The sequence below is a fragment of the Meriones unguiculatus genome, chromosome 12 (genome assembly GCF_030254825.1).
Source record: "Meriones unguiculatus strain TT.TT164.6M chromosome 12, Bangor_MerUng_6.1, whole genome shotgun sequence".
Lineage (NCBI taxonomy): Eukaryota > Metazoa > Chordata > Mammalia > Rodentia > Muridae > Meriones > Meriones unguiculatus.
In genome coordinates, this window is record NC_083360.1 from 85,513,685 (window position 1) to 85,541,332 (window position 27,648).

The 27,648-nt window shown below is 50.1% G+C and overlaps 1 protein-coding gene across 1 annotated transcript in view; it reads left to right on the forward strand.

The window, feature by feature from the left end:
- The first annotated feature begins 203 nt into the window (after positions 1–203).
- Positions 204–27,648, forward strand: part of Yipf1 (Yip1 domain family member 1) — a 29,935-nt gene continuing 2,490 nt past the window's right edge. Inside the window, exons 1-9 of the mRNA XM_021661271.2 lie at positions 204–597; positions 1,530–1,608; positions 5,320–5,483; positions 12,341–12,421; positions 12,653–12,740; positions 16,463–16,579; positions 18,668–18,834; positions 19,173–19,355; positions 21,525–21,638. Coding sequence (XP_021516946.1) covers positions 1,578–1,608; positions 5,320–5,483; positions 12,341–12,421; positions 12,653–12,740; positions 16,463–16,579; positions 18,668–18,834; positions 19,173–19,355; positions 21,525–21,620 — 927 coding nt within the window. The 5' untranslated portion in view covers positions 204–597; positions 1,530–1,577 and the 3' untranslated portion in view covers positions 21,621–21,638. The remainder of the gene's footprint in view (positions 598–1,529; positions 1,609–5,319; positions 5,484–12,340; positions 12,422–12,652; positions 12,741–16,462; positions 16,580–18,667; positions 18,835–19,172; positions 19,356–21,524; positions 21,639–27,648) is intronic.

A 27,648-nucleotide genomic window follows, 5' to 3' on the forward strand; every position in this document is an offset into this window, starting at 1 on the left:
CGGAGGCCTCCTTTCCTTCACAAGTCGGCTGCTGTGGAGTCTTCCTCGCTGGTTAAATTTTTGGTGATCTTTTTCCCCAAACTCCTGAGAATTCTCCCTACTTGGCGCCTGTCTCTTTAAGACCTAGGAGAGGGACGCACCGCCCAGGAGTGCTCGGGTACTGCGCTCGCTTTAAGAAAGGGGCGGTGCTCTGCCCGGAGGAGGCGGAGAAAACCACCCACCCCGGATGTCCGCTTCCGGAACCCCGGCTGGACGCTGCGGGTGCTGAGCATCTCCGGCCCCTGGACCCCCGGACCCGCTCTCCCCGCTCTCTGGGCTTCTGGACCAGTTGGGGAATCTCCTTCCAGCCCGGGCCGCGGTTGCTTAGCAAACCCCGCCGAAGCCCGCCTGTGCTTCCTCAGGACCTTGACTGCAGGGTCGCCGACGCCCCGGCGCTACTCATTGCCTGGCTCCTCTGCGCTAGGCGCCTCACAGGCACTGTCTTATAGAATGGTCCCTTCACCATCATGAGCCCGTTTTGCAGATGAGGAAACGGAGGCCTCGAGGAGCGCGCGCGCCCACAGCAGAAGAAGCGGCAGAATCGGGACTCAAACCCAGGTCTGTCTGACCGCAGGGTCTGGGACCTAAAACCGGCTGCAGTGGAGTGCTTTCCCCATCACCTCTCCCAAGTCCGAGGCTCCCCTTCCACTTTGTTCCATCTCCAGGCTTCAACTGGTCCCTAAACATTCACGCAGTGAGTGGCCCCTGCAGCCAGGCTCCTTTTTGTTGATGGCGGGGGTGGAGGGGTGCAGGGAGGAATAGACTCTTCTAACCCAGCCTAGTATAACATTAAGCTTCCTGATCCTTCCGCCTCCGCCTCCTAGGTGCTGGGACTACAGGCATGCACCAGATTTTGCAGGTCCTGGTTATTGAGCCCAGGACTTCGTGCGTGCTCCAAGAGAGCAAACACTCTACCAAATGAGCTACCACCCAGCCTTCAGTTTCCTTTTAACAGCTTTAATAATTTCTGATGGCAGGGGAGATTGCTCAGCAGGTAAAGGCGGCTCTCCCCAAGCATGGCCAGAGTCCCATTCTGGGTCCCCAAATGGTGGAAGGAAAGAGCTTACTCCCATAGCCACACAAGATAAAGAAATGTAACAGTCGTTTTTCTTAATTTTTGAGACAGGGTCTCACTTTGTAGAGCAGGCTGGCCTTAAACTCATAGAGAACTACCTGCCTGCCTCTGCCTCCCAAGTGCTGGGGTTAAAGATGTGCACCAGCTGGCTCTAAAAATTCTTTTAAAAAAATTATTTATCATGTATACAATGTTCTGCCTGCATGCACACCTGCACGCCAGAAGAGAGCACCAGATCTCATTATAGATGGTTTTGAGCCACCCTGTGGTTGCTGGGAATTGAATTCAGGACCTCTGAAGAGCAGCCAGTGCTCTTAACCTCTGAGCCATCTCTCCAGGCCCTAAAATTTTTTTTATTATGATTTTTTTTGCAGAGTGTTCTATTTTCCTAAGCTTATTTATTTCTTCCTTTCAGACCCTGAGAATTTTCTTCCTCAGCCTTGGGAGAAGAACCTCCGGCTGAATGGCAGCTGTAGATAACTTGCAGTTTGAAGGTATGGCAGCTGAGTGCCCGCCTTCATCTCCTGATTGTAGCTTCCACTGTCACAGCAGCGGTTTTTACTACTGACACATAGTTTAAAGGATTTTATTTCAGACATGTTGTTAAGAGGCTATTGGCCACGCCCAGGTTTTTCTAGTTTGGTCACATCAGCTGCTTATTTGTCTCACCAAGCTCTTCTGACACCGAGACGCATAGAGTCATGCAGTTAATAAACCAGACAGCGAGGCCTGTAACCGTGGTGATGTGGCAGGACTCTCCACTGTGTGAGGAAGATTTGATGTTTAAATAGAAATAACTTCCTGGGCAAATACTGTCACAGCTGTCATTCTACATCTCATATCAACCACCCGTAAGAGCACTTAAGAGGTGCTGAGGTGAATTCCTAGTACTCATCCATATCAATTGGCTCCTGACTGCCTGTAAATCCAGTTCCAGGGGATCTGACGCCCCCTTCTGGCCTTCACAGGCACCTGCACACAGGTGGCACACACACTCACCCAGAATACATGCATATACGTAAATAAAAATCAATCAGGCATCTGACTATCCTTCATCCCCTCTCAGTGTCCCCCATCAGGTTCAAGGTACAAGGTCACCTTCAACTTCGTTCATCTAAATAATAATCCTGCCTTCCTCTGGCTCTGTCCCTCCCATCTCACTGGGAGTGAAAGCTTGGAAACTGAGGGTCCAGTGCCTCTGATCTTATCTCCTGTCCTTCTTACCTCGTATCCTTACCCACTCTTCCCTGACACACTGGGCATGTGACCTAACACAGTCCCTGCTTTTGTGCTGTTTTCCATTCACAGTGTCTTCTAGACAGTTCCCACTGCTCCCCTCTTGGCCTTCTTCAGATTTTGCTTCACTGAAGAGCCCTTCTTCAACCTTGCTAAATAAAAGTGCAAGGAAGTGCAAGATTATGAACAGCATTTCCAAAGCCCCTGGGGTGGGAGGAAAACTTCTTAATTAATTTATTTTTTTCTGTCTACAAAGGGCTAAAAGTTGGCCCATGTTGCAGATCGTAGACTGGGCAGCCGAGGTTGTTGGCCCGAGGCAACTAGAAAGGAGGTGACAGTGATAAAGGTGGAGCTATAAAAATGATGCTAAGGAGCTTGGCTTCCGGAAAGAGCATGTTGTCTTGATGGTGACACAGAAGGCTGTCCTGAGGAAGAATGGTGCATGACAAGGTGGAGTTCAGGTGCCTTCTGGCAAAAGTCAAATGCTAAGAAAAGAAGGAAGCAAAAGATGGCTTTGTAAAGGTCAGGATGTAGAGGCAGATGGCATTAGTGTTGGAAGTCGCACCACACAGCCTTGCTCAAGGGCTGGAGGCCATTGTGAGCATCTTGCACAAAGGAGAGTATGTGGGGTCCTCATGGCAGAGATACACCCCAGATGTTGTCAGCATGCCCTGGGGCCTACTCAACCCTTTCCATAGCACCTCTGGCCATTCTCTTCGTTGGGCATTTTCTCAGAAGCAGATCCTGACCTCACTAACTCAGTGAACTCTGTTTCCCTTTGGGCCTGCATGGCCTTCCTGCTTCCACAGCGGTTCCTTCCCCCCTCCCCCATCTCATGTGCCTCTCTGCCAGCAAACTGCTACCTATGAAATATGTATGACTTAAATCTATCTTCCTTCACGTGGCCCCCTTTGACAGCACTGTGGCCATCTTTGTAGACGTCAGCACCCTTAAACAGCAATTAGGATCTGTATCATCTTACCGGATCTCTGTTGGGAGAATATTGTCTGCAGTGTTTAGCTAAGGAGTCAAACTCAGAAGATGTAGAATCATTTCCCCAAGGACCGGGTCATTTGTGATTAGAGTCTCAAATGCAGAGACGCGCCTGCCTCTGCCTCCTGAGTGCTGGTGTGCACCACCATGCCTGGCATGTAATGGGAGTCTTAACTGAAACAGAAGGTCATCTCATGCCAAACCCCAATGGTTGCCCACGAATTGCTGCCTAGTAGCCTGCCTCTTAAACCATGGTGCTTTGATTTTCTGCATACTGTATTCATGTATTTGTGGGGCACCAAGAGAGCTGAACTAAGGGCCTCCACTCCACTGCTGGAACAGTGGTGAAAGCAGTGGTGGCCACTGGTGCTTTCTTGGGCCTTCAAGAGTTCAGACATAAGCCAGGTATGATAGTGCCTGCCTGTAATCTCAGTAGCATTCAGGAGGCAGAGGGATGCGGATCTCAGACTAGCCTGGGCTGTTTAATGAGAGCCTGCCTCAGAGGAAAAGGAAGAAGAAATTTCAGTGCTGTCCTAAATTTCATTCAGCACAGCTAATCGATGGATTTCACCATGACAGCCTCACGTGTGTATATCAAGTGTTGGGATGCTCAGAGGTCTCCATCACTGCTGGTGGAAGTTATTGAGGAAGGTCCTTGCACACCGCTTAGCAGTGTAATACACCCAAGAGCCTTGGGATGCTGCCGAGTGCTGGGGAGGTGGCCCGGGGGATGAAGTGCTTGCTGTGCAAAGGAGAGAACTGCGTGATAGACCTGCGTGAAGGACGTAAGCAGGTGTGCTGGCTGCCTGCCATCCCAGCAGGAGGGAGGCAGAGACAGAATCCCTCAGGCAAACCAGCAAGCTGGACCAGCCCGAACTGACAAACTGAGTCTAGTCAAGGTGCTTGCCTCAATAAATAAAGTGGAGAGTCGTGTGGAAGATGCCTCATGACAGCCGTAGCCAGGCCCCCCATTCTTAGGCAAACATACGTGCACAGATGATCACATGCCACACAGTGTCCATGCACAGCCATATACACATGTGCACACGTGCGCACCACACCCCCACATACGGACAGACACACAAACACAGACATGGCTTAGTGGTTGCAGTGATTAGTGGTCCTCCTAAGACTGGCACCCCCAAAGCTTCATTCGACGCTCTCTCTCTCTCTCTCTCTCTCTCTCTCTCTCTGCTCATTTGTTTACTTTTCAGGCTAAGTAATGGAAAGTAATGGCACCTTTCACCGTGACATCTTCACATGTCTATGTCATAGCGTGTTCTTCTCTATACTCCCCCCGCCCCCGCCAAAACGCTTTGCCTACACTGTCATTTCTTGTATACTTCAAAAGCTATCATAATACAAAAAGTCATTCTTTGTGTGCAGTCGCCAGTAGACAGAGCAGGCTACTGGATTGTTTGTTAGATGCTCCCAGTTGGCTGAGGGAAGCATCTGTTGTATGAGAGGGGGCTCATCATTGACTTGAATCTCTTTATGCAAAGAAAGGAAACACACCAGGACGCTCTGAGGGCCTGCCTTTGAATGATGGAGCTGCGTGATTTTTATTCTATTATTTCCACTTCGCCTTTTGGTCCTCATGGTCCTCCTGGTTTCCATGGTGATAAGGACTTACTTGAATCAGAGGTGTTCAGATAGATCAGGTACCCTGCTGAAGACTATTTAGATAATACTGCCAATCCCCCTTCCTCACTTAGTGTGCTCGGGTGGAGCTTGAACCAAACCCTCCAGCTTCAACCTCCCTAGCCGAGATGGTTTTCAAAGCCTCTTGCAGCTTGTCATAGGTAAGGCTCGTAGCAGGGCTGAGGTAATGAGCAGCTTGAGGGCTGGAAGCCAGGTCCTTTTGTATGCTGGGCATGTGTTCCCCGCCACTGAGTCGCATCCGCAGCGCCAGAGCTTCCGGTGAAAGCATCTGGTGTGGGGAGGTCTCCAGGCCTCTGTGCTCTGCTTCATTTCAGAATTTGGCGATGGAGCCGCATTGCTCGCAGCAGATCCAGATGCCACCACGATAAGCATTGAGGACCCCGGTGAAACTTCCAAACACCAGCCCAGAGCCCCAGGAAGCTCAGGGAGAGAGGAGGATGATGAGCTTCTGGGAAACAATGACTCTGACGAGACTCAGGTTTGAACTCACCTCTCAGGGTTTTCTCCTTTACTTTTCTCTCTCAGAGCTTAGAGTTCGTGCCTTTCCTCCTTATTTCTTACATGCCTGGTACAGTGCCAGGCAGTGGTGACACAAAGGTATGTGACCCAAGACATCACTATTGGGGGTGCGGGGGCGGGAGGCAGACAGGTAAACAAACTATCACCCATGAGAAACGCTTGTGGGTGTCAGGGAGACAGAGGGGACGTTAGGGAAGGCTTCCTCGGCTGAGTGACACCTGGCTAAGTTTGCTGTAAGACGGGAGGTGGACAGGGGAAGAAGCTGGGCAAATCTTTGGAAAGCCACAGAGGTATGAAAGAGCACGGTGCAGACAGGAACACCTCTGTCTTCTGCTTTGGATCAAAGGGTAAGTGAAGGTGGGAGGGAAAGCTACAGACAGGCCCAGACCTAATGAATTGACTTAGTCCTCACACATTCTGAAAATCATCAGGAGCCAGTGAGGGTTTTAAACTGTGCGTCTAGATTCATTTAAAGATGAGTTAGATGGTTGGTGTTCTTAAATGTGAGTCGGAGGGAGATGGACTGGAGGCCAGAAAACTAGACAGAGTCAAGCAGATGGTCTTGACTAGAAGCAATGGGAGTGGACTCGGTAGGTCTTGTGGAAGGGTGTAGGTGAAGGAGAGAGCAGGAGGGCTGCAGGGAGACATGGAGGCCACCATCTGGCTGGGTGGTGTGTAAATCGGGTGAGTGTTTGTGACCCCAGGCACACATTTGGGAGGGAGTGAGAGGAATAGTGTTCCTTCAGTATTCTTCACATTGAGTCCAGAGCCCATGCTAGGGGCACCGGCTCGGTGTGTAGTAGAGGCGTCACCGTGCAGCCCTTGGACACCACCACCACCACTTGGGTCCTTTGTCACATGTAGGCCAGCGATCAGACGTTGACTCGCCCTGCAGGGAAGGGAAAGTGTGTCTCTGAAGACACCCAGAAGACTGCGGAGCACTGGGATTGGAGAAGTGAGCAGCAGGCTGCCCGCAGGGACAGGTTTGGAAAGAACAGAAACTCGGTACTGATAGGCAGCTCTGCTCCTGGCTCAGCACTTGCTTGTCTGTCTGTGCAGTACAGCCCCCGCTGACAAGGCTCGGAAAGTGCTAGTGCTTTCCGGCAGCCATGTAAGGAAGCTCCCGGGAGCCTGCGTGGTCTCACACACCTGAAATCAAGGTGCATTCCAGAGGCTAAGGCCGGTGATTGAGTGTTCAAGGCCAGCTTGGACTGCATAGAGAGACTCTACCTCAAATAATCCGAAACAAAACTTGAAGGGTGTAAAGACAGTACTGTCCTTGGTCAGAATGAGTGCCCACGTGCCCATAGCTTCCTGCTCTTATTTTTCTTTGCCACTTGCAGTTCCTTGCCTCACTTCTCTTAAAGGTTTCCATCTCCTGATAAGGGCCCAGTGACAGGCCTTTGTCCTTTTGTCTCTCTTGTTGGAATGGCCTGGACTCGGCCCTTGAATGTTAACTTTAGGTGGGATCCTTGTAGCCTAGGTAACACAAACTTGGCCAAAATGTTTACAGCGGGAAGGAGTGAAGATGGGCTACTAACAAAATTACAGCCATTAGAGGGCCAGCCTAAGGGGGTAGGAACCAAGTGAGAGGATCAGGGCAGTTTCCACTGCTGACCAAGTGGCCTTTGGGTGTGTGAAGCGGTACCTGAAAAGAATCAAGTGGGGCCTGGCAAGGTGGCACATGGCTGTAATTCCAGCCCTCGGGAGGCAGAGGCAGGCGGATCTCCTGAATCTGAGGCCAGCCTGGTCTACACAGAGAAAGCTGTCTCGGAAAACAAAAGAATCCAGGGGGCTGGAGAGAGTTGGTTCGTGGTTAGGATCACTTACTGCTCTGCGAGAGGTTGAGACTTTGTCTTCTAGACCCATGTCAGGACTCACAACTGTCTGTATATGCCACTCCAGCGGGACCAGCACCTTCTTCTGGTGTCTGCGGGCACCTATGCATGCAGGTGTGTGCACCCATACATACACATAAATAAAGTGAAAATTTAAAAATCTAAAAGAAAAAAAAAAAAGGAGCCAAATAGTTCAGTCCTAGAAATTAGCAGGACAGAGGGCCAAATGAAGACATTTATAGACTTAAAGATCTTTGTAGTTTCTATTAGGGGCCCGGACCCTAAGATGTGGACTCTGTAGACTTAAAGATCTTTGTAGTTGCTGCCTCCAGATAACTCCAGTGTAGGCCTGAAGGAGACATGGAGAGTTAGCTTATACAACTGAAAATATACGTGTCAAAATAACATAAGGAGACGCAGAAAGTTATATAACTGAAAATATACATATCAGTATAACATAATGGTGATTGGCTAAGAAGAGCTGATAGAACCCAGCTTCTGAGCTTTTTGTGGCTGAAAGTTGAAGTCACAAAGGAGTGACCAGAGCCTGTGGGAACTAGTTAGCTTTTCTCCCTGACCACTGACATCCTTTTAGAGCAGATCCTATAGTAAACAGCTCACATAACCAGAGTCCATCTTGCTTTATTTCATTCAATTGTACTTTTTCTGAGACAGGCTCTGTGTGTAGCCCTGGTTGGTTTGGAACTCGCTCTGTAGGCCAGGCTGGCCTGGAACTTGGAGAGCTGCCTGTCTCTGCTCCTGAGTCCTGGGATTAAAGGCATAAGCCACCATGTGTGAGACCAAAACAGGAACACCATACCTTGTAAGCTGATGGGAGACCAAAACAGAAGAAAGTACACCTGGAAGGTTAAGGGTTCTGTTTGCAGTTGAGACAGTTAAGAGTAAGTCCTTCCTTGTTTGCTGTTTTAAGCCTTTGCAAGTTAAGGTTTCTATTTGCAAGTAAGAATAAGTTCTTGTTTCTTAGCTCTGATGTAAACTGCTTGCGACCATGATATATTTCCTTACTCCTGTTCCTTTCCTTTCATTGTATCTTTCAATAGCCAACTCTCCTGGCCCCTGTCAATACCTTGTCTCTCCTGTGAAGGGGACCTTAAGAGGCCAGCAGGAGCTGCTCTCTCGATCTTGAGTGTACCCCAAAATATAGCTTGCTTTAATTAGGCAGCTATGGATTTGGTCTTTTCTCCTCTCAATCAATTCTCAGGTTTAACACATGGCCGGGAATCAGTCCCTTTTAGATTTGCTTTTGTTCTCACTAATTTAAAACTCTTAGTAAGTTTTCCATTCTTTGACTGTGCTTTCTTTCCTGTGTTTCAGCTGAGGTGGCTCCAAACACCCGTTTTTTTCTCTCTAACATTAAGGTTAGTTGCGGCTCCTCAGGGGTTGTTTTGGGGCCTTGTGAAAAGCCCCTTGGCTCCTTTACTCTTTGCCTTTTGCTGTTCTGCTGGGACATATTCAGAGTCTCATGGCCAGAAGTGTGGGGATGTCCTGCTTCGAGACCTTGGATAGCTGCAACCTTTCTGACCTAGAGGACTGGTGACATGCTGGGGTTGCAGAGCCCTTGTAGGGGATCCCCTCATCCTCTGGGTGTTGTCTGTGAAGGCTCTGGGTCTTGGCTTTCAGGAGAAATCCTTCTGTCTCTCCTGGCAGTGCTTCCAGGCTTGTTGAGGCTTTGTTGTTGAGCACTTAAGCCGTTCTTCCAGTCATGAAGGGGAGTAGTGGGTCTTCATTTTCATTTTTCTAATTTCTGTGGACGTGGGGGATACTTTGAGATACAGAGAGGAGCCTGATGGCTGCTCTGTTTAAGACTGGAAAAATCTTTGGCCTAGAGATGGATCCCTTTGGACAGAATTGGTTTTGGTTTGGTTTTGAGACAACCTTGTTGTGTGGCCCTGATTAGTCTGGAACTCTGTGCAGACCAGGTTGGCTGTAACCTCGCTCAGTCCTCCTGAGTATTGGTGATGCCTACGTCTCTCTGCCCAGTTGGACAGAATTTTAGTTGGGTTTAATTTCGTTCACTTTGGGGCCATCGTAACACGGGGCAGGGTAAGAGGTGGAGCCTTAATCCAGCCAAGATGAGTCTCTGAGAGGAAGCTTAGGGCATTCACATTGTCATCCTGTACTTAATTAGGCTTTGTTGTTGTTACTATTATTATTATTACTTTGTTTTTGTGACAGGGTTTCTCTGTGTAGCCCTGGCTGTCCTGGAACTCTCTGTGTAGTCCAGGCCGGCCTCGAACTCAGAGATCCACCTGCCTCTGACTCCTGAGGATTAGGCTCATTGTTTTTCAAAATACATTTGTTACTCCAGGACTGCCAGGATGGCTCTGTGGGCAAGGTGCGTGCTGCACAAGCCCAGTAACCTGGAAGGGAAGGAAAGAAACAACTCCAAAAAGTTGTCCTCTGACCTTCATGCACACCCTCTCTGCACAAAATAAATGAGCAAACATAAAAAGCTTTTGTTTTGAGACAGTGTTGCATGGGACTCAGGCTGGCTTTGAACTCACTGTGTACCAGCTTTGAACGTCTGATCCTCACACTTCATATGTTTTGGAAATTACAGGCACATGCCACCATGCCTAGTCTCATAATTTATTATGAGATTACTTTTATCAAATTGTGAAATATTGACAGACGTAATTACTCATTTCATAGCTGGGTATGGTGGGCCATCTTGTAACCCCAGCAGACCCAGTGCTGAGAAGGTATAGGCAGAAGAATCTAAAGTTCAAGGCCAGCCTGGGCAACCTAGCAAGACTGTGTCTCAAGAAAACACAACAAACAAACAAAAACAAAAAGAAGAAAAGGAAACCAAAAGCAAAGAGCACACCTGTTACGCCCTGTTCATGTTGACAGGCGTCCTTCCTAGGTGCAAGTCTTTCCATGGTCAGAATGCTGCTTCCTTCCTGGAGTGTCAAGTGTTTGGGCAGGACTGATTACCTTTGGTGGAGGACGATAGTTATCATACAACGAAGAGCACGCAGACGTGAGCCTGAGCCAGCACTACTCCTGGTTCCCGCGTGGACGACCCCTGCTTGGTACCATGCATCCCTGTCCTCTGCCCTTTACAAGCTTTGTTCGCTGGGGAACATAAGTACATGAAGTATACAAAGGAGGCAGTGTTAGTTGGCACCATGGAATTCACCTCCTCAGTGCTGGGATTAGAGGCTTGTGCCACCAAGCCTGGCTTTGGTTTACTTTTGTTTTTTTGTGTTTTGTTTGTTGAGGCCCACCTCGAACTCAACGAGATCTTTGTTCCTCCGCCTCATGAGTGCTGGGATTAAGGCATGAGCTGCAACACCTGACTTCAACTTTTACGTCTGAAGTGAAATTTAGACTTTTTGTCTCAGTGGTATGTTAGGTCCATATATATTAACTGCATTACCCACCCACCCCAAAATTCAAAGCATAGCTGTAGACTTGTGAGAAGTTCTGGAAGCATCAACAGTGACCACAGGGACTGGAGACATGGCTCAGCAGTTAAGAGCACTGGCTGCTGCTCTTCCAGAGGACCTGAGTTCAATTCCCAGCACCCACATGGTGGCTCACAACCATCTGTAATGGGATCTGCTTTTCTCTGCTGGTGTGCAATTAAAAAAGAGCACTCATATACGTAAGAGAATTTAATAAATCTTAAAAAATAAGTAAGAAGTAGCCCTGAAACAACCACCTTCAGGACCTTACCGTGGGCCCTGACTAGTCACAGCTCCCTCTCCTCAGCTTGTAGCACTCACCTTCATGGATTCTTAGGGCAGGTGTACATGCAGACAGAGCACCCATACATAAATAAATTAATTAAAAAACAATGACCACAGACACTTATTTTATTAAAGGCAAGGCACTTATTTTATTAAAGCAGGACATGGAAATCAGACTTTCTTTTTAAGTAGAACTTTTCTAACCTTTGTCTTTGGCTTTTTTTTTTTTTCTTCCTTTGTGTGTGTGTGTGTGTTTGAAACAGGGTTTTTCTATGTAGCCCTGGCTATCCTGAAACTCACTGTGTAGCCCAGGCTGGCCTCTAACTCAGGGATCCACCTGCCTCTGCCTTCAAGTGCTGGGCTCTTGCTTTTCAGGCCTTTTCAGCTTAGTTAGCCACAATGAGCAACTTGAATATAAACTAAAAACTGAAAAGAACTGTACTGTCCCAGAGGCTTGGGCTTCACAGTAGATACTTATTATAAGTGTGTGTGTGTGTGTGTGTGTGTTCATGAGTCTGTACCAGTGCGCATTCTCATGCAACCACCAAGGCCAGACAACTGTATTGCATTCCCCGGATCTGGAGTTACAGGTGGTTATGAGCCTGTAACTCATACAGGGACAGGGGTGTAATAAAGAGCCGACTGCCAATAGGACGTGCGGATGATTTCGCCAGCGGCCACGGAGGTGAAAGGATGGGCCAGAAAGAATAGAGAGGTACTTTTTCTTGAGGGATGCAGTGCCAGTAGTTGAGTTAAGTTTAAAAGGTATCTGGAGACTGCCAAGCAAGAGGCCTAAGCTTTAAACAGCACGAAAAGGCTCCGTGTCATTATTCTGTCAAATCTTTCTCTGATTCCCTGCTTTTTCTGCCTCTCAGTTAGACAGTGCTGGCAAACATCAGTGCTTTTTCAAACTGACTTTACCGTCTTTATTTGGTATAAAGGTGTATACTAAGGGCGTGTCTGCACTCCAGCCAGATCACACAGGCCTAGAAGATCTTTGGATGTGATCGGAGCAGCCATGTTGCTAGATAAAAATTCCTCTGCATGGCTCAGCAATTAAGCTTTTCTTCCAGAGATCTTGAGTTCAATTCCCAGCACCAACGTGACAGCTCACAACCATCTATAATCGTGGTCCCATGGGATCTGAAGCCCTCTTCTGGTGTGCAGACAAAATGCTCATATATATATATATAAAACCAAATAAATGATTGAAAGAAATTGGGAAGCCTGGAGTTGACGATGGTTCGTTTTCCCTCTGACAGTTACTCGCCAGTCAGAAGAAAAGCTCTCCCTTCTGGACATTTGAATACTATCAGACATTCTTTGATGTGGACACTTACCAGGTCTGTGAACCAGCTTCAGCTTTCACGTTCCATAGTGGGGGCTCGTGCCTTCTGGGGGGGAGCAGCCGTCACGCTAGAGCCACGGTAGCAGGAGTGGTCTCCCTAAAGCACGAAGGCTTGCCGCATGTGAAAACAATTATAAACGCTCAAAAAAGCAACTATGGCAGCCGAATAGACTAGACCCTAAGGAAGCTAACCCACAAGTAGAATTTCTGCTGTGTTACCTTGCAGGTCTTTGACAGAATAAAAGGCTCCCTGCTGCCGGTCCCTGGGAAGAACTTCGTGAGGCTGTACATCCGCAGCAATCCAGATCTCTACGGTGCGTGCCCTGGGCGTCTCCCCCACGCTCCGTAAACGTGGGGGTCGCCTGGAGCATTAGAGAACGGCACTGTTAGTGGGGCGCACAGTGCTCTTATTTAGTTAACAGTCTTCGCAGAGAATTTAGAGGGAAACGCAGCTTCACGTTGCATCGGGGCTGTGGCGTTAAGTCCTGCAACTGCAGTTATTACCAGCCCTTTAGAGGGCTTCGGGGTCCTTCTCCGCCATTGCGGTGAGTGCGCACGCGCGGCCCTGGCTCCCTTAGGATTTAGTCACCTGACCTGAAACTCTAAAACAGGGATGCAGCATCGCTGTAGACCCCGACTCCCTTTCTTTCTGAGGAAAACAGAGGCCCGCCCAGAGCTCTTGAGGGGAGGGGGGCAGGAAAGCAGCACTTCCCTTTGCTCAGACTCCCCATGGGCTGCCCAGGACCTGCTCTCTGACTTCAGTTCCTCTTTCCTGGAAACGTCCTCACAGTTTCCCAGAGGTGTGATCTCTAGGTGAGTCTCATCTGAATTAACTATCAAGACCGGCTGTGCGAGCCTGATGACCTCCTGATACTGAGAGCCCGCTGGTGGAAGGAGAGAACCTTAACTCCCAACACTTGCCCTTGGACCTCCACACATGGGTATCTTTGTGTGGGGCTCAAAGTTGGCATTTGGAGTCTTTCTCAGTTGCTCTGCACTTTATTCTTGGAGGCAAACAGGATCTCTGTAGTTCTTAGAGCGAAATCTGTACGCATCAACGTGGCTAGATCTCAGAACAGTGATAAATGAAAACGCATGCCGTTGAAGGATATGGATGCTGTTATTGAGACCATTAAAAAAAATTGTGCATCATTCCCTATGTAGAGACCAGAGGTCAGACTGGATGTCCTTCTCAGTTACCCTCCGCTTATCTGAGACGGGGGCTTGCTGACTTGACTAGATTGGCTGAACACAGTCACAGTAATCCCCCTAACACCATCTCCCGGTGCTGGGATTACAGGTGTACATGGTTGCCTCTGGCTTTTTCTGTGAGGGTAGGAGATGATACTCAGAACGAAGCAGCTTGGGAGAAGCTGGGGTGAGTGTTTGTTTCGTGACACCGGAGCAGGCATCTGGAAAGGTTACTGAGCCTTGATCATCCTGGGCCTTTTCTATCAGCCTGAGGGATTTGGATTTTGTTCCTGGGCAGTTGAGAGTTCACGAAAAGCCTGAAGCAGGAGAGAGGGCGTGATAAATACCCCATAAGAGAGTGTGCAGACCCAAGGGGCCTTGCCTTCTTGTCGTTTCTGTCCAAGGGGAAGTGAGTGCATTTGGATTAAACTGTCAGAGTGGTAAGCAGGTCATCAGTGAACTTCCAGACTTGAAGTGTCTAGGTCTTTAGCTTAGGGCTTGTGTCAGCCGAAGAATGTCAGGCAAGAAGGCTTTTTCTGGGTACAGGGCACTCCTTGTCCACAGGACCCGAATCTGAGACCCTGTGAGTTTGAAATGCACCAGCTCTTTGTCATTGTCCCTTCAGTGGTACAGAGGTATCTTACACAGATAACCTGACACAGCACTGGCATTGTGTGAGATATCACAAGTAACCTGATGATGATGGGAGAGGGGGAGAGATTATACGCCAGCGGTGTATCAGTTTAAACAAAGGGATTTGGGTATCGGAAGGTTTAAGTGTCCTTGAGCAATTCTGCACTTATTCCGAGGGGCGGGCGTGTAATTGTCCCCACCAGGTTTCCTCTTGCTTCAAGATAAAGCTCCTCTCTCTAACAGGACTTCTTGGGCCCTCCAGGACCTGCCGTGTCCATCTCCAAACTTTCCTCTCCCTTGACCTTATTTATTTATTTATTTTTCTCAGAGACAGTGTTTTTCTGTGTAGCCTTGTGTCCTGGAACTCACTTTGTAGACTAGGCTGACCTCGAACTCACAGAGATCTGCCTGCCTCTGTCTCCCTGAGTGCTGTGATTAAAGGCATGCCTCACCAGGCCCTGCTAAATGTATTTTTATTTTATGTGCACTGGTGTTTTGCCTGCATTGTATGTCTGTGTGAGGGTGTCAGATCCCCTGGATCAGGTGTGAGCTGCTGTGTGGGTGCTGGGAATTGAACCCATGAAGCTCATCTGTTTGTCTAGTCTGACTGGCCAGGGAGCTTCAAAGATTTACCTGTCTCTGTCTCCTGAGCCTCCTCCCACCAAAATCTGTCGTTACAGCATCTGCGGCTATGGGTGGTTTCTCATGTGGGTGCTGGGGAGCTAAACACAGATGGTCAGTCTTGCATGGCAGGGTTTTTACTGACTGAGCCATCCTCCAAGATAGTACTTTAAAGAGTTTTTTTGTTTTTGTTTTGTTTTGTTTTGTTTTGTTTTGTTTTTTGAGAAAGGGTTTCTCCATGTAGCTTTGGCTGTCCTGGAACTCTAGGCTAGCCTTGAACCCACAGAGTGCTGGGATCAAAGGCGTGCGCTACCTCACCTGGCTATATGTGGACTATTTCTAGCAGGATTCACTGGGAACCAGAGGGAGCTCTCAGCAAGAGCATAGAAAGAGGGAGAGAAGCTTGCTTCCTTTTTTTTTTTTTTTTTCCTGCATTCTGTTCTGAACCCGGAACGGTTGTTTTATTTTTTGCGCGGTAGGGTACTGTGGGCTGGCTCTCTGGCCTGGAACTCACTGTGTAGACCGGGCTGGTCTGAAATGTGCAGCGATCCTCCTGCCTCTGCCTCCTGACTGCTGGGATTACAGACATGTGTGACTGTGTCTAGCTGAGGGATTGCTGTTTCATTGGAAAAAGAAAGGAGGACAGCGCCCAGCACATGATCGCACAGTGGCCCCAGCTAAGCTCTAAACTTGGTACAAAACAAAACAAAAAGGCACAAATGTGAGAGAGAGCTGTAGGGAAAAAGGGTAGACAGGGTCATAAGGACATGGGAGAGTGGGGAGTGAGAGTGGTCACTGTACGTTCTGCACATGTACAGAACTTTAAAAATAGAAGTTTGTCAAGAAGGGGAAGAAATGATGGCATTTAACTGTGCCTCTCCATCTCTGCGTGACTCAGACACACACACATGCACACACATACGCACACAATGGTGGTGATTAGGGAGGTTACAAACATTTTTTTCTTAAGACCCGTTTATTCTTTCTTAGGTGTGTATGAGTGTTTTGCCTGCATGTATGTGTGTACACCACATGTGTACCCAGACCTGCAGAGGTTAGGAGCAGTGGTGAGCAACTGTGTGGCTGCTGGGAATCGAACCCGGGTCTTCCGGAAGAACGCTCGGTGCTCCTAACCACTGAGGCTGTCCTCCAAGTCTAATTGCCTGACGTTTTCTTCTCGCACTACTCACCATTTGTAATGCGGAAGGACCTGGCTGATTCAGCCGTGTGCGCATGTGCACTGATCTTAACCTGGGTGCTTGGGTAGAGGGAGCAACCTTCGCTTCTTGTGCTCCGAAGGCTGAACAAAAACGCTTGTACATTGCTGATGAGCCCTTACTACAGGAAGCCATTCGTCAGTATCTTCATTCACCTGGGTGTGTATTTTGGCCTACAAATTCTGATTACTCCAGCTTTTACAAGTCAGGTCTTGACCTTTTGGAAGTGAACATTCTCATTGAGTAAGTTTCGACCTCATCTAGAATTTCTTTTCTCGTGCTTTTATGACTCGGACGAGATGAGAAATGATTCCGGAAGAGTCCACCAGCGAGTGCCTCATTTACTCTTTCTGCATCTTCCGGTCGCTTTGCAGGCCCCTTTTGGATATGCGCCACGCTGGTCTTTGCCATTGCAGTTAGTGGGAACCTTTCCAACTTCTTAATCCACCTGGGAGAGAAGACATACCGTTATGTGCCAGAATTCCACAAAGGTAAGTGAACAGCTTGACTGCATGTTTTGAATGTGGACCGTCTTTGACCGTGAGCTTGTACCCTTGAGCACACTGTCCGGTCTCTAGGCACTGCAGCCTTGCTCTCAAATTCAGCTCCTGGCTCAGAGCCCTCCATCCCCCTTCCATATAAACCCATAGTCCACCTCTCCACTGTGGCAAAATTCTGTTGCATACAGCTGTCCATCCTAAGTGTAGTGTATATAGTGGCACCCAGACATTCACAGTGTTGTAAATCTCTGTTATTCTCAGGGAAGCTCTCAGGCTGAGGAGCGATTGGAGTTTATTCTAAAAGCATGCACAACGACTAAAGCAGTGTGCATGAAGTCCTGATTGCAGCAGTGTTTGCATTGTGCAGGGCCTAGAAACAACAGAGGCATTGTTCTTTACGTTCTGATGGCTCAGCTAGCTGAGAGGCCTGAAACCACTAATTATAAAGCACCTAGAGCATCGTGGGAAACCAGTGACTGTGCCAAACGGGGGCCTGCTATGTTGGCAGTTTTGCTAGTGACAGGTCCGCAGTGGTCAAGACTTGGAGAGGACCACACAGAATGTGACCCCAGCGTGGGCTTGTAAACGACGTTATTCTATTTTTAAAATGCCCTTCCGTTTTTCTTCCTCCTCCTCCTCTTTTACACACACGTGTTTCTGTGTGTGTGTGTATACACATGAGCATATGTGCCACATTTCGCAAATGGAGGTCAGAGAACATTCTTGATGTTTGCCCTTACCACCTTGTTTGAGGCAAAGTTTCTTGTTGACTGCTGTGTGCACCAGCTAGCTGGCCTGTAAGGTTCCAGGGGTTCTCCTGTCTCCCCCTCCCGCCTCACCATAGGAACACTGGGATCACAGCTCTTTCTTGATGCCCAGGTGAGGGAAGGGGCCTGTTCTGCACAGCCCCCAGACATTCAACATGTCCCTTGGAAGCAGCCAGACTAGGGACATGGCCTTTGGTAGTAACAGACCCCTGCTCCTGCAGGGTCACAGACCCAGACATGGCCCCCAGTGGCAGCCCAGGCCAGGACCCCACCGTGGTCCCGGGTGGCATCACTGGTTACTTACATTAGGCTGTTCCCCACTAACTTCCCAGTGGGTTAGAACCCCTTAGGCACCTCCCCTTTTCTGCAAAGGAGAGGGGTTAGTGGGGGAAGGGGCCGTGAGGGTGGGACTAGGAGGAGAGGAGGGAGGTGGCTGGGATTAGGCTGTAAAACTAAGCAGTAGCTACAGCCAGAATAGACTGTCCTTCCCCTTCCCTTACCCTAGGAAAAGAGGTTATGTCAGAAAAAATACATGTGGCTCAATAAGGCCATTCCAAGGGGGGATGCAGAGCCTGCTACAGAGCCTCCAGGGTTCTGAACAATGACATGCTTTAATCAGAGTCGGGCTGTAATTGGTAGGAGGGGCCTGTTTTTGCAGGAGGTGCTAATTGAATTGTTTGCGAATTTTCACAACGGGAGGGCAGGTGCCTTGGCCTAGCAGGCTCCAGGATCCTCACTCCAGAAACAGGAAGACAGTCCTGGGAATGCTGCTCTTCAGGAGGGGACTGAGCCCAGGAGAGCATCCAGTCCTGGTTCCCAGGAGCCGCTAGCTAATGAGTGCTTCCACCACCAACACAGAGTTATTTATGCGGGGAGAAACCAGCATGGGGATGATTTGAGGCGTCTCTGCGCTGGAGCTCCATATTTTAGAGACACATCAAGTAGATGGCTCACAGAGCAGGTTAATCTGTACCCAGGGCATTTTAATACATTTGCCAAAGAAATCAGTGTCAGCTCTTGTTTTGCTAGGGAGGAAAACGCGTTCTTCCAAAGGGGTAGTTGGATTTTATTTGATCCCAAAACTCAGCATTTAGACACTTTTAGTATGACTCTCTGAAGTATTTCAGTTACATGATTCAGTTGTTCCTATTACTAGATTTTAGTTGCTAGGCCAGTTATAAAAACCACATAGACGACACTCATCACCGCCCCTAACACACATGCTAAGGGTTCCTTAGATCAGCAAACGTTCGTAAAGCACCTACTGTGTGCCAGGCTAAGGGCCTGACGGAGGCTATCCCGTCACCCGCAGTGTCCATCGCAGCCACCATCATCTACGCCTACGCCTGGCTCGTCCCTCTGGCTCTCTGGGGCTTCCTCGCATGGAGAAACAGCAAGGTGATGAGCATCGTGTCCTATTCGTTTCTGGAGATCGTGTGCGCCTACGGCTACTCGCTCTTCATCTATATCCCCACGGCAGTAAGTACCCACGCCCACGGATAGACTGAGTGACGGCGACTGGGGTGGAGAACTCCACAGAGTTCCACAGGACCCTGTTCTTCCCAGCCGAATGCTCCCACGGCCCCGGAGGTTCCAATCTCAACTTTCAACGGCAGGACGCACGAATGCTGGGAGGGCAAGGGCTTTGGCTGTGCCGGGAGCCCTGGGGTTAGGACAGCAGCCGGATGCTCGCTGGTAGAGTGCTGTGCTGAGCCACGGGCTACGTGGCAGCGTGGCCAGCTGCTGAGGGGCTGGGGGGTGGTGGGAGCCTTGTGAACGTTTGTGAAGAACTGTCCCCATCCTCTCTCCTTTTCCAGGTGCTGTGGATCATTCCCCAGAGGGTTGTCCGTTGGGTCCTAGTCACGATCGCCCTGTGCGTCTCGGGGTCTGTGCTGGCGATGACGTTTTGGCCAGCCGTTCGCGAGGATAACCGGCGTGTCGCCTTTGCCACCATCATGACCATTGTGTTTCTTCACGTGCTGCTGTCTGTGGGCTGCTTGGTAGGTCCTGCCTGCACCTGCTTGGTACAGAATTTACTTATTTCCTTCTTTTTAGCAGATGTAGCAAGGGCAGGCATGTTCATGCCGTGGCGCACTTGGGGAGGTCGGAGGACAACTTCTGGGAGTCAGGTGGGTTCTGGGGATCCAGCTCCTGTCATCAGGCTTCCCTGCAAACACCCTCACCTTAGGAACCATCACTCCGGTGCTGTGGGTGTGTATCTTGCACAAATGTCAAGGCTTCCTCTGCAAAAGCCTCAAGATGTTAGACATAAGGGTTAGGGTTGGGTTAGGGTTGGGTTAGGGTTAGGTTAGGGTTAGGGTTACATTCGGTGTCCGGGCATGGTGGCAGTGGCACACGCCTATAGTCCCAGCACTCAGAAGGCAGAGGGAGGTGGATCTTTGTGAGTTCAAGGTCAGCCAGAGATGCATAGTGAAACCCAAAGGGAAAAGACACACACACAGGTGAACATGCACATAGACACACATACAGAAAAAGAGAGGAAGAAAAATGTCTATTCATGTGATCAGAAGACATTATTATTATTATTATTATTATTATTATTATTATTATTATTATTGGAAAGCATGAAGAGGAGTCAGCTGGGGAGTCCTTTGAGCCGAGAGGCTGGCTTTCTCCGTCTCCCCGGGAAATGCGGATTGGTGTCTTCTGAACCAGACAGCCTCGCCTGGCTTTCTGCACCTCCCCGGGGAAATGCACGTTGATGTTTTCCTCTCAGTGCGGTGATGTGTGGGGCAGCCCCCCATCTGCCAAGGTCCCTGCCTGAAAATGATCTCCAGGCCGCCCCTGCTGGGCGAAGGCAGCACCCAGAAGGTGTCCTTGGTGGGTTGTGAGAGCTGGGCGAGCCTAATGTGCTGACCACTGCTGACCTCAGAGAGACGGGTGTCTGTGGCCGCAGTACCTCAGGATGGGCTGGCGTGGGCACCAACCCTGTGCCAGATCACAGGCTGGGTAGAGACTAGAAGAGAAAGCCTTTTGGAGACCATTCCCCCCCTCCCCCACAATCTTCACATTTTACAGACAGAACTGAGGAGGTAGAGAAGCCTGCTGAGAGGCACAGTGTGGGTGGCTGGTGTGGATGAGGAACCTGGTCCACTCAGCCCTGAGGCTGACGGGGTGCTGAAGCGTGCTTCCTCCAGGGGCCCGTCGAGACCCTTTACCCACGGCCCCTCTCAGTGCTCCTGGGCCTGCGGAGCCCAGGGGGATGTGGGTGTTCTGGCCCCTGCCTGCAGCTGCAGGAAAAGCCTTTAAAAGGAGGCTTGCCCTGGGGGTGTGATAAGCTAGAGGGAGTTCATGAGAGAAGGCAAAGAGAGACTAAAGGGATGTTACGGTTAAAGAGTTCCAAGGTTGGCACAGCGTGTCGTGTTGGCGCCCTCTTCTGGTGAATAAGGGCAGAACTGCTGAAAATGGTTCTTTGCTTTCTACTTTTGCACTTTCCTGAGCCCCACCCCCACCCCTGGTACAGTAACAGCTTCACCGTCCCTTTGAAGGCTAACAAGATAAGTGTTCTTCCGGGCTAACATTAGCATCCTCCAGCCTCGAGGCCGGAAGGAAGGTCTTCCTTGCGGCCTCCCCTTACCCACCACCCCCAGGTTCCTGTCAGCTGAACTGGGGTGGTGAGTGGAAGCAGTTGTCCCAGGCTTCTTTTTCAAGCTCAAGTACTAGGCGTGGAGCGTGCCCGGTGCCTTCTCATCAAGGTCCCCGTTCAGAGTAAGCCAACCGGCCCCTCAACATCTGGCCACTTACTACCGTGCCCAGCCGGAGGAAGTGCTGGTAGAACAGAGGTGGAGACAGAGACACCTGCCTGTGTGCGGTCATGCGAACATGAGCTTCGGAGTCAGAGGAGCTCCGCTGCCAGTCCTGGCTCCGCTGCTCACGAGCCAGGCTCGCTGACCTGGGGACGGTCTCTGTGAACCTCGATTTCTGTATCTGTTAGGTCAGAGCATCGTAACAGCCCTTCAAGGTCTCGGGGAAGATTCAGTGGGAACTAAGTTTCAAAAGGTCAGGTGAGTGAGAGACTTTCAGAGAGGTGTCTGCAGTTCAGAGTGAGGACAGACATGATGGCGGAGGGCAGAGGCCCCGAGGGCTATGAACACCGGCTCCCAGAAGAGCCCTCACCTGGTTCCCCCACGTGTCTCTTTTCCCTGCAGGCTTACTTTTTTGATGCTCCAGAGATGGACCATGTCCCGGCAACTACACCTGCAGCCACTCCCAACCAGACGGTAGCAGCGGCCAAATCCAGCTAACAGGCGGCTTCCTGTGTGGTACGTCACAAATGGGCAGGGGTGTCAGTTGTGTAGGGACAGAAGGCTAGACCCCGAGGCTTTCTGCACACCTTTATGTGGTTGTGTTTCTGTTGCTGAAAGTTCATTCTGAAGTCAACTCCCTCACAGAGGTGAGAGGCAGGAGCCCTGAGATCCCGGGGTAATGATGTCACGGCTTTTGTCATCACACCCACCGTATCTACGCCTTCCAGTGGTGCGGAAGAGTTTCTTCCATTTCTTAACCGTCCCACTGACTTCTTCTGCATCTCTGTGACTTCTCAGGCTGGCCCCTGAAGCCCATGTTCCGCCCTCTTGAATGACCCCTGGATTTCTCCAAAGGCTTCATTTGTTCAGAGCCTCTGAAGTTACTCCTCTGCTGCAGAACTAGATAAACATGCTCTCAACATCATTTGCATACTTAAATTCCGAAGGGAATTAAGCCTTCAGTCAAGAGGAACGTTTGAAAGATGAGGCTGTAAACCAGGAAAAAAAAAACTGTTACTGACTCAGTCTCCCCTGGCCGCACACAGTCCTTCCACACTGTAGTGTACATCATTCTTCTTGCAGGATAGGGGAAGCGTCTTTGGGTGGTACTGACCATGATATAGTACTGTCTGTCGTGACCACTGTCGCCTAGATTCCCTTGCCACCTGGGGCCGCTGTCCTCAGACCAAGGCCAGCTCTTCCCCGACACTCACAGACCGAAGCAAAGCTGGGCTGCGTTCGCCAGAGGCCTCTTAGGGCCAGCGGGAGCATGGGGCCTCCCGAGTTTGTGTCCCTTCCAGGTCCTGGCGTGTCTCTGCTCCCGTGCTGAACATTTGCCCGTTGCTGTTGCTGGAATGCACCCACACCTACAGTTCTGTTGTCTAGAATGTTCTCCCTTTCCCACAGTCATCGCTTCCCTGGTGGGCCTGTCACTCCCCGTACCATACATACTCTACTCCTTGCGTTGTCTGTGTGTCCATCTGCCTGTTCCGCGTTCAGTCAGTCAGCCAGCCACTGTGGGCCCAGAACCTTCACTCTGCTCTTAAAAGCCTAGCTGTCCTGTCTCCCAGGGCAAAGGGTATGGACAACGACCGTCAGGCTAGTGGCCAGATAGAATTAGAACGGAAGCTTATTTCGGCCTTGTACCTACAAGGTGCCTCTGAGCCATAGATAACCTATCTATAAAATAAGGGACACACAGCCTGTGTGAGAAGATTGTGTGACGCTCAGAGACAGGGGCAAGTGGCCCTCAGGAGTACAGTGAAAGCCACTGAGCTACTGACAATTTATATCGAAATTTGTAGTCCCCCTTGACTTTGCTTTGATATTTTATTTCCTTTTTTAAAAAATGGGTGAGGGGTTTTCTTTCTTTGCCGAGGAGGAATTCCAGTCATAAGCCCTTCGAGCTAATAGGATATGATAGTAAAGGTGTCTCCTGTGACGCTGGAGACAGCTCCTGGGCTTTCCTCAAGGGTATGCAGTTTAGAATCAAAGGCCGGGGGAGCATGGGCTTTCCTCCTCGCCTGTATGAACGAAGCTAAGGCCAAGAGAGCACAGTTCCCTGCTCACAGTCAGCCAAGTTTGGTAGGAAACTAGCACACATGTGTTTAAACGTTCCAGGTCACTGTCTCATCAGCATCTCTTGCCCACCTGATTGCACGAAGGAAGAGGGGGAGTATGTAGTGGACTGTGGTCACCTGCAGCTGAGAGGCAGAACTAGGACTTGAACCCAAGTCTCGGAGAGCCAGGTTCCGAGTTTGCCTGTCCTCCCCAGTTTTTAGAGGTGACGTTCTTTCTACTGCTGAAACCTGTGTGGGCCACCCTGCTGTCATTCAGAGTTTTTGTGAAGCCCTTCTATCTGGTTGAGAGAGCTGTAGTCAGAGTGCTTGCTTCTTGACTCTATGTCTTGCTCACGGCCAAGTCTGAATCCCGTGTCAGTTACCTGTTGCTGCCTCCCCTGTTGCTGTGGAGTCTGGGCACAGCCTAGCTTTGTCCTCACTTCCGAGGCTGTGGCCCTGAGCTGGCTGGAGCTGGGGCTCATCCAGAGGCCAAACGTGGGGAAGAACTTTTCCACTCCCAGGATCATTTGGTGGGGTTTAGTTCCTGTGACTGATGAGAATGAGGGAGCCTTGCAGGCTCTTGGCTGAAGGCCACTGTTGGTTCCATGTCATGTAGGTATCATTGTATGATTTCATAATTCATCAAAGCCAGAAATGAACAAGGGTGACGTCAGCAAGAGTCTGTTAGCAAAATGGAAGTGACTGTCCTGCATAGCACAGACTTGAAAGTGAGTCTTTTCCTTGCTTCATTCTCTTGGTTAGAAGCAAGTTAACAGGCCCAGCCCATGCTGAAGGGGGAAGAGAATTGTACAAGGCTATGAGACAGCAGCATTGAGGCCATTTTCCATTCTTCATCCAGTGCAAGCCAGTGATGTGTGACTTCTGTATTTGCATATGCTGTTGTCAGTCTCTATGGTAACTGTTGAAACTTACATTTTTAAGGAAATGTAAACAGAAGTTCTAGTTCTTTTTTCCTTTTTCACTTCTTCAATGAGTTTGTGTGGGGCCTCCTACCTTAGCATGAGCCTTCATCATGGCTTAATCATCACCCACTCAGGTAATCATGAGGGAACCTTGAAAGCTATTGGCTGGGCACCACTGTCAGTCCCTTGTCATGTAGGTATCATCATATGATTGTATACTCCATCAAAGCCAGAATGGACAGGGGTCGGTACGACCCTTCTGATGTGGATGTAGAAGACCTTGGCGGGGCAGGCTCCTTCCTTAGGCCAAAGTTCTCAGGGATAGGGCAGAGTTTTCCCTGCCTTGGCCTCTGTAGTGCCAGGGCCAGGGCCTGGCTATCCAGAGCAGCACAGGTGAGCAGTGCATGTTGGGAGGGTGAGCTGAGGGCATAGATGGTGGTTTCTACCCTGAGCTGAGGCCTTCTCTGCCGCTCACACATTTGCCAAGGCGGTTCTATGGGACCTCGAAAGCCAGAGCTGGTCATTGCCTCAAGGAGCCTCGGTGATCCACCTAACAGGTCATGCTATGTGCTGTGAGAGAGTAGTTCCTCAGGCAGGCTGAAACCTGAGCCGTGCAAGGCACAGGAGGGAGTGACTTGGACTTCACAAGAGGGTCTCCTTTGAATTGGGGTTCTGAAGGTGAGTACAGGCAGCTCGCCACTCACATCTGAAAGAGTTGTCCCCTTCTTGTGGCCTGGGAAAGGGGACAGTCTAGGCTGTTCAGCCGGACATGGCGATGCCACAGTGGCAAGTATCTCTGAGAACCAGGATCTCTGAGTCCAGCTGCAGAGGGACAGAGAGAACACAGGCAGCCGTCACCTGTCTCCCTGGCCTAGATTACCGGACATCAAGCTCATGAGTGTTCTGTTGACTGACTCCTGGGCGGCAGAGACTTAGGCTCTTTCTTGCATTTTGCTACAAAGGAGTTGCATGCACCCTCCAGAGAGCTGCTGCAGGGTCCGGGAAGAGATTTCCTGGTCTGCACAGAGCTGTGCACAGAGCTGTGAGCGGGGGTAGCTCCATTTAGGTGTCGAGTCTCCAAACGAGATCGTGATGAACGGCTTGTTCGCTTGTTCGCTGCCTCTGTAGCAGAGCATCCATCGCGTTGCCAATAAGAGGGCCTGCTCAGGGGCCTGGGCACTGTGGATTTACGAGCTGCCGATGCCTTCCTCTGTCAGCTCTGGGCTCCTGGCTTTCACTGAAGAAAAATGACTTTGAGTCTCAACAGTAGCCTTCCCTGAATAAACCCGTGGATGGGAACGGCTCAGCCTGGAATGGGTTCTTGTGAGAACACTGGCCTCTCCTCTCCGGGGAGCGCTGGACTCCCGTGGAGTCTCTAGATCCTGGTGAGAGGAAGCTGCCCTAGGATACATGGCTACAGCGGGTCACAGAGGATCTGCGTCTATCCTGGCCTCACCTCCTGGGCATCAGTGCCGCTTCTCCAGTGTCAAGACCCCGGTAAAGCCCAGAAACTCCCCTCGAATTCCTCGGTCTGCGCTGGCTTGTAGGATCGTGTGAAAGACCACCTCCAGGCAGAGAGGCACCTTCTCACGGGCAGCCAGTAGGCGTGCACAGAGGAGAGCAGGCAGTAACCAGTCATCTACAGTGTGACGAGGGCTTTAACGACAGGTGAACAAACAGGTTCTGGAGAGGTCTGTGTAGCGAAAATCCTCCTGACTGGACATGTGGGTTCACGAGCTGTGCTCCTTTCTCTCGCTCATACCATGAGCTCTTCTTTCTTTTCTTTTTGAACACGAATACATTATATGTAATGTATTTGTGTGTGTGTGTGTGTGTGTGTGTGTGTGTGTGTGAGAGAGAGAGAGAGAGAGATTGAGATTGCACATGCGTAGGAGGCTGGAGGACCTCCCAAGGGAGTTGCTTTTCCTTTTTCTACCCTGTAGTCTCTGGGGATCGAACTGATAAAGACAAGTTCCTTTATCCTCGGACATCTTCCTGGCCCATGCTCTGCCCAGAAACTCTTCCCAGTGCCTGGGCTGTTGCCGTCTCGTTTTCTTCCTCATTCCCTTTCTTTGAGGTAGATTGGAGGACCTGGGATGCTAACCAGATCAACCCACAATACTGTCCTTAACAGTAGAAAGGTTTGCCTATAGCTTGGGCAGGTAGTTGTGGACCTCCAAGCACGACACAACAGTTACTGTCAGAACAGTCCCGATATCTGCCTCCCAAGGCCTTTAGGACTGGCAGACAGTCCCCTGTGGAGAGGAGCTGGGCCTTACAAGGCGCCGCCCACTCTGATATCCGAGCTGCATTGCTGCCTGCACGCTGCCACATTTCTGTAAGCGACCCAGCGCCAACCTCACGGTTGACCAACCAAACCAGAACTGGGTGGAAACACTTGTTTTCTTTTGTCTGTTGTTGTCATTTGTTTGCTTTTGTTTTTGGAGACAGGGTTTTCCTGTGTAGTCCCCGCTGTCCTGGAACTCACCCTGCAGACCAGGCTGACTTCAAACTCAAGAACCACCTGCCTCTGCCTCCCAAGTGCAACTCTTTCTTAAAACGGGAGGGGACAGCTTGCAGTAGAAAGCCAAAGCCGATTTCATAATATAAGAACTAATGCGTAGAAGCCCTTTTAACTTATAAAATAAGCCCTCTCCGGCCAGCAAGGTGGATCTAAGGATAAAGGAACTTGTTGTCTTTTGAAACCATGTCCCATCACTGCCTGAATCTTTTTATTTTTTAAGATTTACTTTTATGGTGCTAGAAAGCTAGTTCAGCAGTTAAGAGCACTGGTTTCTACTTTCTGATTTCGTATCGAACACACACACACACCCCGGACAGACCAGAGCCCTTCGAGGTTAACGGGACACGGCCGTGGAGACCTGATGGGAATACCGCACGCCAGGCAGTGCTAGCACGGGTCACACGCAGTGCTGGGCCACTGTAAGGAGCAGGGGTCACCCGTGCTGCGTTGAGGCTACCCAAGGTGAGGAGCCAGAAGTAGCCAGAAGTCAAGCCTCAGGCTAAAAAGCAGAGGACGTCTGAGAGAGGAGGAAATGCTGGCTGATGGTGACATCACAGGCCAAGCTTGGCACAGAGAGGCGGTGCCATTCTACCTCCTATCTCTGCCCAAGCGCTGGACCTCCTGGAATGTTCCCTACAGACTACCCGTTAAAAGTTGGCAGTAGGAGAAGGTAATGCTCTGGGTTGAAATTCTAACCCATTAATTTGAACAAAACAGAAAATACTTAGGAAATAGACTCCGTGCTGTGTGCCAGCTTCTCCCTGCCTTTTATTAGCGTTTTCAGAACGCTGGGCTGCTGTTTCCTGGAAGGTCAGTCAGGTTGTTGCTCCAGCCAGCGGGTGCTAGCTTTTACCCAGTGACCACTTGTCACGGGGACCTCGCAATCGTCAGCTGCCCTGAGCAGATAGCGCCTGCCTCAGCCTCTCGATCGTGGTCTGGTCCAGTGCAGACAACTGAACAGGACCCTGCCCTGGGAAGCCCTCCAGGGAGGTCCTGGCTCTTCATCTGAGAAGAAGGCC